Source organism: Dermacentor variabilis, chromosome 6 (genome assembly GCF_050947875.1).
Source record: "Dermacentor variabilis isolate Ectoservices chromosome 6, ASM5094787v1, whole genome shotgun sequence".
NCBI classification, from domain to species: Eukaryota; Metazoa; Arthropoda; class Arachnida; order Ixodida; family Ixodidae; genus Dermacentor; species Dermacentor variabilis.
This window is the reverse complement of record NC_134573.1, coordinates 169,109,307-169,119,352: the sequence shown is the minus strand read 5'-3', so window position 1 is coordinate 169,119,352 and position 10,046 is coordinate 169,109,307. Positions and strand designations below refer to the sequence as shown.

At 47.1% G+C, this 10,046-nt stretch overlaps 1 protein-coding gene across 1 annotated transcript; it reads right to left on the bottom strand.

The window, feature by feature from the left end:
• Positions 1–55: 55 nt before the first annotated feature.
• Positions 56–2,468, bottom strand: Ir10a (Ionotropic receptor 10a). The gene is made up of 2 exons (XM_075696684.1): positions 2,294–2,468; positions 56–787 (listed from the first exon to the last, which is right to left on the bottom strand). The coding sequence occupies exons 1-2, from the start codon at positions 2,431–2,433 to the stop codon at positions 511–513; spliced, it is 417 nt and encodes a 138-aa protein (XP_075552799.1). The 5' UTR covers positions 2,434–2,468; the 3' UTR covers positions 56–510.
• Positions 2,469–10,046: the final 7,578 nt, after the last annotated feature.

Below are 10,046 nucleotides of genomic sequence, written 5' to 3'. Positions count from 1 at the left end.
TTGCTTGTCCGGGTGGTTCTTGTTTTGTTTTTGCTTTGTTTTTTCTAGCCGCCGTTTCTCTTTCCCTGTTCAGGTCACCAGGGAGGAACGTTATACGTGCACGTGTTTCGTCACATACTCGGCCAAGTGAAAGGGGCGTACAAAAAGAAAAGTATAACGATGGCGAGAACATCTCGCCGAGGTGGAAGAGAGACACATAGCTCATAGAGATAAACAGTCTTTTATCTGTGATATACCGCTGTCTGTGCCAGCTGGTAAATAACCGGTTGTTGCCTTGATTGTGCTCGCAACGGAGGGTGTTGCTCTCTCGCCTCACTTCGCCAACAACACACGTACGTGAACGCTAAATTAGTGCCGATGTGCGTGCGATTCCACCGAACGCTCTAGCCTCTACGTACGGCACGCGGTTAGAAAAGTGCAGTTGCGCAACTAGCTGCGCGTACGTCGCTAACATGTAGTAGCATGCAGGAAAAGAAGCGTAACGTTATCTCTGAATGGCTCATAGATTCCTTAGCCCGTGATCTTCGAGCGATTTCGCGAACGACGCGGTCTGATGGTCGTTGCGGATAGCCTGGCAAGAAACACGCAGCATGACTCAATCAGCAGCGCAAGCAGTCCGCTGGCGTATCCCATGATGAGAACGAAGAATGCTCCCTGTAGATCAATGACATTGATGGGTCGCTCTGCGTTTTCCCCGGTTTCAGCATGCTTAGTGTTCATGCGGAGCTGCCACAAGAAGTCGTTCAGCCACTTCTCGACGAGGCCCATGAACATAAAATTCTTCATCCTGCAAGACGAAAACACGGAAAATAAACGGTTTCAGTTGGTGTGGAGGACGCGCATGGGTGGCGGAAGCATTGGTTCTCAAATTCTATTAAGGAGCAAACGTGATCGATGTTCTTTGAGCACTGCCACATGCTATATGGATGTTATAAAAACCACGCGCCTATGCTAATTAAGGATGACAATTAACAAGTATGAACGCTAGAAAAAACACTTTCAGGATACTTTAATTTGATATAAAGTCCGTCCCGAAATGGCACCCTGGTGTCATCGACATTTCCGTGGCGTCATGACACACCAAAATTTGCTCGTGCTCCGCTGTAATGCTAGGTACGATGTCGTATGCTAATAAAAAAAGCAAGTGTTGCGCGGACGTCTCTTTTCTGCTCTGGTAGGTGGCAGCCGCAGCAGTTGCAGGAACGAAGCTAGCCATTGTATTATAGCGTCTTGGCACATATCTGCATACCTCGTGAGTGACGTAAGAGGTAAACTTCTGGAAGCGAAAATGAACGCCAAATTTCACTTCCTTGAATTTTGCGCCGATACTCCACCACTCCACGATACGTCAGTGTGACGTCACTGATTTCAAAGTAATCTTTCTTTATTTGACTGTTGTGACATAGCAAAATGTTCGCGAAACTGGGTGAGTCCAGTCTTTGGCTCTTCTAGGAAAAAGTTGTCTTTGCCAACAAAAAATAACTAGGCCAGAGCAGACGCTGTCAAAATCCACCACGTCATCGTGAGCTGGGGAGGGAGTTCAAGGTGGCGTTGCCACCTGTCTTAGCATTAAAAAAACATTATATATATATATATATATATATATATATATATATATATATATATATATATATATATACTCACATGATACAAAGTTACATGTATATGATACCTTCGGCAGCACATATAATAACTCTAGTTTTTGTGCCTTTTATGGCTTATCAAGGTTCCTCTCGCGGTCAGAGCATAGAGAAATATGGTCAGAGTGACTGTATTTCGTGTTGTGGAGGGGTTATTTACCAACAGAGCTCAACTTTGTTTTTTTTCTCTTTGTGTCTTTTTGAAGACTATATTGTAACAAAAAAGTTTGCATCCTTTGGGGCTTATCTTGTCCCCAAATAATAATCGTCATCCATATTGTGCACCTTTCCTTTCTTCGACGCTGCGCGCCCGGTACTTCCAGGTCACGAACCATAGAGTTTCATACACCCGTATATGATTATTGTAGGAAATTCACGCACCCAAACGTCACGAACGACAGGCGCGCGTTATCAGCGTGGCACAGCGTTCTTGACAAGAAACTAGCCATTGCAGAGTGTTAAAGAAAGGAAAGGTGACAGATGACGGTTATTTACGAAAATGAGCCGCCCCAAAGGGGCGGGTGCGCCTGGCCCGTCCGTATTGAACGGCACAGAAGAGACGCTACACTGGAAGCAAGGACGCACATGCAATTGGTGCCTGCTCCTTAAACCGCCTAGCGTTAGACAGACTGGCGATCGTAAGGATTATTAACCCGTAGCTGAAGGTGGCCACATGTGGCGACCCCTTGGGAAAAGTGTACACGGCCATGGCGTGGTAGAAGGCGTCACGGGAGACCAGCAGGCGACCGTCCGTACGGGCCTCCTCCACCTTGAGCACGGTCTCCGGGAACATGTAGGCGTAGCGGGAGCGCAGGCACCGGCGGTAACCCTCTCGTTCTGTCGCCACCAGGGTGCGCTGGGGATGCTCCAGCATCTGGCGTCCGATGTCGCGCATGATGCCCGCCTTGGCGCTCTGCGTGGGGGTCAGCACATCGTGTGTACTTACTTCATCATCATATGGTGTATAACTGACTATATCATCATCATCATCTTGTGTACCAACAACAGCGAAACGGCAGATTATATCGCCGTCATTATTATACCCATAATCATCATCTCATTACCACCCCGGAAGTCCTCAGATAAGGTTCTCATGCTCGCAACATTTGGGAATGAGTTGTTCTTGGGGGAGTTTGTAATGCTTGAGGAAGCTATTGTAGTGCAAATAAAACACAAGGAACTGATGACAGGACACCACAGGTGCTACACTCACAGATGTGCCCTATATAAGATTGTAATAGACTAGCATAATGTTACAGTCTATAAGAGGACTTCTGGGGCATTGTAGTAAATTAGTTGTGATGTAGCACCCGCAGCGTCTCGTGTTCAATTCTTTGCGACACAGATGTATATATAAGCCCTATATAAGCCCTATATAAGATATAGGACACAGCCCTATATAAGATTGTAATAGACTAGCATAATGTTACAGTCTATAAGAGGACTTCTAGGGCATTGTAGTAAATTAGTTGTGATGTAGCACCCGCAGCGTCTCGTGTTCAATTCTTTGCGATTGTTTTATTTGCGCTACAGTGGCTTCAATATTGACCTACAATGGCTTAATTCAGTCAATTAAGCATTTTGGCTTCTCGTAGCAGTAATGGCCGCCTCATCGATTAATTTAGCTCAAAAAAGGTTAAAATTGTGCCGTCTGCCACGGGCAATTTTGAAACATTCGGTGCAGCTAAGAAAAAAAAAAAAGAAACAACATAGAGAGCGAGAAAGAGAGAGAGAGGCACCTGGTAGATATCCGACGATGGGCAAAAAAAGGCAGCGCAGGGTCGCTGTAAGTTAAAGCGGCAGGATGCCGGAAAAATAATATGAACACGAACACGGTTCTGACGCGGCCGTGGAGCGAAAAATGAGATTTATATCACACGCTAGCGCAAAGTGCGCCCGCTTTCTGAAAGCAAGGCTATCCCCATCTGCGTTCGGCTTCCGCAGTTCCGTGCGGCGGCTCGAAATTTGCGGTCCGCTGAAACGGCTAATCACGTCATTTCTATGCGACGTCGCTGGCGAACGGTGCGCAACGTGCTCTATATTTATTTGGTATCGTTCCCGCTTGCCTCTCCTCTAACCAGACTGCACTGCTTTTCTGTATAATGCGTTCGTTCAGTCTGTGTCTTCCTTCGTAATTCTTGCCTAATCAATACGCCCGTGAAGCCGCCGACGACCTCCTATAGTTGCCAATATTTTCAATTTCGATCATCGAAGTAAACGAAATTCATTGAACTAAGCGGACAAAAATATATGCATCGAGACACTGTTCCAACATGCATTGCAGCGGCGACCAACGCTTTCTACCAATACCCAGCAAAAGGCGTTTACCGCGTTATTGTGAGGCATAGCGCCGCGGTCTTGTCACCCACATCCTTCCAGGTATATTTTCGCAAATTTCGGTGCCACCGAGTGAGCGACATTATCAATTCCTTGCTCAGGAGCTGCTATCCCACAGTCTACAGTGAGGCCCAGTACACGCTAAGCACGATACGTCGATCCGGTCTAGTGAGTGCAGTGGTTTCAAAACGTTTGACAGAGACTGTATGTAACGTGTTCAGATGATCGTATTACGGGCTCGAACGCATTTGTAGCACACACCTCCCGTGCCCGTGGCATACGGGCTGCACGCAACTAGCTGCGCTATCGAGCTATGCCTTCGCACGCCGTAGGGTGCCCGGTTGCCTCGCGACTTCCATGCGCGACCTCGGAGGTTTCCGCACTCGTAACGTGGTACGCGCGCATCGTGCCTCGCTTGAGACGCGATGACGCGTGCGATTTCGAGTGTTGTTAGCCTTCTCCGCCGGCCATGCGCGGCCGAGCCCCTCGGGCGCTCTGAGGCCGGTGTGTAGCAATTGTTCAAGGCGGCGGCGAAGTAGGGGTTACATAGCCCCCTCTCCGTAGACGCCTGGCTGCCCTTGAAGAGCGCGACGCGCACCGTGCGATAGGCGCGACAGTACGCGTGAAAGCGCAACGCTGTTTCTCGCATCCCGACGACGGCTCCGAATTGTAGTATAGTCTTCAGAGCTGTTTGCAACAACGCTGCGAGGGATGAGTGATGGGCTGATTTATAGTTATCGTCTCAAAGGAGTTATGAGAGACCCTGTAACTGAGGGCTACGGATTAATCTTGATAGGAGCCGAATTGAGGGTAGCTCCTAGACGAGGGGAGGGGGGGGGGGAGGATTTGTCACTGATCTTGACTGCCTGTGTTTCATTTGATGCAAGGTTTTCTTTGCATCCTGAACACTGGAACGCTGACAGATGATGCTGACGCTGCTCAATGATCTATCAAAGCTAGAAACCATTGTTTCTAACATCTCTACCTAGGAAAAAGCAAGTGGGGGCCAGTTTTCCATTTCTTCAATTTCCCGCCGAAATATTGGTGCCGGTACGTGAGTGCGACGTTACGTTATCGATTTTAAATTGTTTTCTCGGATCCGGACCTTTTTTTCGCGCTGGAAAAGTTATCTAAACTTGCTACGTTAAGCGTGTATCTTGTCTTTTTTTCGAATAATAATAATAATATTTGGGGTTTTACGTGCCAAAACCACTTTCTGATTATGAGGCACGCCGTAGTGGAGGACTCCGGAAGTTTTGACCACCTGGGGTTCTTTAACGTGCACCTAAATCTAAGCACACGGGTGTTTTCGCATTTCGCCCCCATCGAAATGCGGCCGCCGTGGCCGGGATTCGATCCCGCGACCTCGTGCTCAGCAGCCCAACACCATAGCCACTGAGCAACCACGGCGGGTTTTTTTTTTTTTTTTCGAAGTATGCAATATAACTCTTTGCCGAAAAGCTGTTAATTACGCGCGATTAGACGACGTCAGAATCTGTGACGTCACGCGGTGAGCTGGTGCTTGAACTTCAGGGCGGCGTCGTTACTCGTTTTTTCGTTTTGCTGGCTTGCTAAATGTCACCACTTCACGATGAGAGACAGACAGACAGACAGACAGACAGATAGATAGCTAGCTAGCTAGCTAGCTAGCTAGCTAGATAGATAGATAGATAGATAGATAGATAGATAGATAGATAGATAGATAGATAGATAGATAGATAGATAGATAGATAGATAGATAGATAGATCGTTTTGCTTTTGCAGACGCGTAATTTACTATATGGCTTCGATTAACATTCCTCTTATTGGCGTTGCAATAACTCGGAGCTGTAACGTAGCCAGGACTTTTTTTTTTCCGGGAGGGGGAGAGCGCGTCTGACCCGGAGCACACGCCTACATGGCACACGTTTTGAGCGACCAGAACGAAGCCTTCTCGGGCGCCGCCTCTTCTGTGTGACTGGCGCATAGCGCAGTGACGTGTATATGCCTTTACACACCGGGAACTGAGCGTGCTGCGCGAGAGAACGACAACGATATTCACGGGCCACTCGGTTTCCAAGGCCTCGCTCGTTCCCGCACGAAAGTTCAAGTCCTCTCTCTTCCGACGACCTCTTTACACAAGTTTCCTGTCATTCTTCTCGGCTTCATTACGTGTCCGCGTCGCCGCGAGAGGGCGTCGCAATTCGGCGACCGTCGATAGAAACATCCTGCATGTACACGAGGGAGTTGAACAATGCAGAGGAAATTATGGTGAATACAGAGAGAGAGAGAGAGAGAGAGAGAGAGAGAGAGAGAGATAGAGAGAGAGAGAGAGATAGAGATAGAGAGAGAAGTGAAAGTAGGCGTCCAGGCAATGTGAACAAGCGAGTGGTATAAGACATAGATTGCCGCATCTTTTGGTTCACTTAAGTATACTATATGTATGTCTTTTGCACGTGTCATTCGCATGCCACATTCGTGAACCATTCGCAGCTTTCTCTGCGATGATCGCGATCAGCCGGAGATGAGCGGTTCAGATTGGGGCGCAGCTTTTCGCCGTGGTGTAGTAGTTCTTAAAAATGGTGGTCGCGACGAAGGGGAAAATACTTGTACCTACTAAATGAATTAAGGAAATGATAAATGGTAATGCGAAATGTGGGATCGTTCTCCACCTGCGGCAAGTTGTTTTTTTCATTCACTTTCATGTATATATATATATATATATATATATATATATATATATATATATATATATATATATATATATATATATATATATATATATATATATATATGCCGCAGATGGGGGCTCTGGATTGATTTCCACTTCCTGATTTTTTCAACATGCACATAAATTCACGTACACGAGCGTTTTTCCATTCCTCTGCCATCGTAACATGGCGGACGGGATACGACCACTCGACCTCATATTCAGCAGCAGAACGCCTCTGTATAGCTAAACGCAGGCGAAACGCGGACATATAACTGAATTATATGCGATTTGCCGAGATTGAAAAAGAAATAGGAAGCTATGTCATACTGACTGTTGTGAGTAGATTTTTTTTTTTTAATTTAGGCTCCCCAATTCCACACGGATTCTCGAGAAGACAAAGTCAACATGACTTCAACAGTTCTTCTACCTCGTGAGGCGAAAGCGATATCAGTACGATGCAAAACTCGGCTATCTATCGATAAAGATTTCCGTAGGCCTTCATTACAAATGATAAGCTGCAATGAAAAACGTTTCCCTCATCATTTAATGAGAATTATAATTATTATTTCATAGAACCCTATCGTAATTATGTCGCGTTTGAGTTTACAAGATGGCGCCACAGCTATATAGACGGCCCCCATCTGTGCGTATTTTTGCCTATAACTAACAAACACGGGTTCCTTGTTCGGCTGCTGCGGAGCAGGGGTTAATTAAATGCCGTAAAAATGTGCCTCTTACGCAACGCGTTTTACGGCGCAGCGATCACGCGCCTGTCTGGAAAACCATCAAGGCGCGGAAAGCGCCCACCTCGCGGCCTGCACGATCCACGCGGCCGCGGACTACACCAAGTTTCCGGAGTCCGCTCACTCTTGATCGCGCCGTCTCCTAGATTAGCCCAATTTGTTAGAAATGATAAAGCCGACCGAGCAGACGCCCCATCGAAGGCACAAGGAGGTTCGATTTAATAAAGGAATCAGGCGCTCGAAGGCTTACGCTTGTTGCAGCGACGATATTTCGGCGCACCGGTTCTTGTTTCACTGCGTAATTTCGTACGGAAAAGATCCGTCCACCGGTGCCTCTGATGTAGCGCTATGGTATGCATACGGGGCTATATATACATTTGCAAGCCGATTCGTTTATCCGAGCGCTCTGCCGGGTCCGAGGTGCTCCGCATGGCAGCCACAGCAGCCACGCGCGCGGGCAGCATAAATTCCGGGAGGGTTCGCCCACGAAGCTTCGCTGTTACGAGGATTACCACGCGCATCAGGCGCGTCTTCCAACAGCGCAAGTCCGGCGCGAACGTGCCCAGCGTGCGTCCGTCGGGCGCGTCGCTCTGTAGAATCGCTCAATTTTCCCGCTCTTTCAACGCGACGCGCGGCGACGAATTTTCGCTTTCCTTCCTGGACGCGCAGCTGTGAGCAGCGAAGGCGAGAGAGGACGACGCGCCCGAGCGACGCACCGTTTGCGGTGGCTCTTCTTTTGCCTATGCTATACGTGCCGCAATTGTGTACGAGCCGCAAATTGCTTTTTCCTCATTCCGGCAGAACAATGAGCGGCTCGCGAGCGAGGATTCGGGGACGCGCTAAAAGCTTCCTCAAAGTACGCGCCCCCTTCTTTGTGTTTGGAGCGCGGATTTGCGCTTTCACAGGTTGTGTTCGCATTCACGAATCGAGGCGCGCATTAGTGTACAGAAAAATAAAAAAAGTAATATATATATATATATATATATATATATATATATATATATATATATATATATATATATAGAGAGAGAGAGAGAGAGAGAGAGAGAGAGAGAGACGTCGCGCATGCACAGATGTTGCCGGATTACATACGTTCGGATTGAATGCGGTGAACTCCGTTCTTACGAATAAGTTACGACTAAGATAAAATCGAAGTTTTCAGAGTCCCTGAGAGACGTGATTAATTTCACCGTTCTTGTTGTTCGTGTATCTGAAATTGTTTAACCGAGTGACGTTCTTAATAGACAAATGTTGAATGTCCACAAGTCGGCCTTGCCCAGACAAACTTATTTAAAAAAAAAGAAAAGCTCTCGTCCACAGAGCGGCTTCCGCGCTTAGCTTCGGAAATGAAACGGGACACCATGCCTAACAAAAGTGTAGTCCCTGCTTGCATTGAGGGCTGCACAGCGTAAGGGGCACGGAGGGAGGAGGGAAATTAGTTTGGAGGCCAAAATTTTCTTGTACTTAAGTAGACAGACAGGAGAAAAGAAAACCGTAATTCCACCTATACGCGGCCGACCATCGTCTTGTACATTCGTGCTTTACCAATGACACCTGAGATTGCTTGACGTAATCGTGTAATCTGAAGACGAACGTTTTCGGTCCGATCGAAGCCCAGATTCGGGGGTGGGGCAGCCGAGTATCTTGCAAATTGATCTTTACATCTATTACCGATTGTCTCTCTTCTATGAGACACCTCGACCGCACACTCATTCTTTACTATTCCCTACGCACCACGGTCTTGTCACCTTCTTCAATGCGAGTGAGCTGGCAGCATTTCGTCTTGAGAAACATCAGTGACGTAGAACTAACGACTTGGTGACGCAAACCAAAAAAAAAACGTATTTGCATCCTTCCCTTCTCTTTGCCGAGGATCGCTTTCAGAAGCTCTTGAGGAAAACCGTTTGCGCAAAGCATTTCCCCCTTGGTGTGCTTTGTTCGTGAGCGCAATGACTGGTTTGCTTGCAGGACATCCACGCACCTTTATTCATGGAGGGAAAATGATAAAAATAAATTAAAATGTTCAAAGCCGACAGCAAAAACACGCCTACGCGTGGACTGCATAAATGGAGAGCGCATTGCAGCTAGGGGTTCCCTTGCATGTGCAGCTTCGTCCGCGTAACAGCGTGCTCCGTACACTTGATACTTTTTCAGAGAGGCGATAGCACTACTACTGTATACTACTACTGCTACTACTACTGTTTCTTAAAGGGACACTAAAGCTAAACAATAAATCAGTTTAGACTAATGAAGGATTGTTTGAGAACCCTGCAGGCAATCATATAAAAAAAATAGTTTGATTATTAGATGAGAAAATGATGATCCGAGTATCAGTATTTGAATTTCACGCCGAAACCCCAGCGCCGGTACGTCAGCGTGTCGTCAGGGATTCCAAAGTATGTTTTCCCATTTGGGCCGCGTTGGCTGAGTAAAGGTTCCCGAAATTTGCCATGTTTAATATTTGGTTCCTTTAGAACACAATATAGTTCATCGGTACCGCTATATATATTTAGTAGGCCCTAGAAAATGCCATCAAAATCCAAGACGTCACAGCCACCAGGTGCAGGAACTTAAGTAGGCGTTGCCACCCGTATTTCGTTCTTGCGCTTTTTCTGGCTTACCAAACGTCTTATC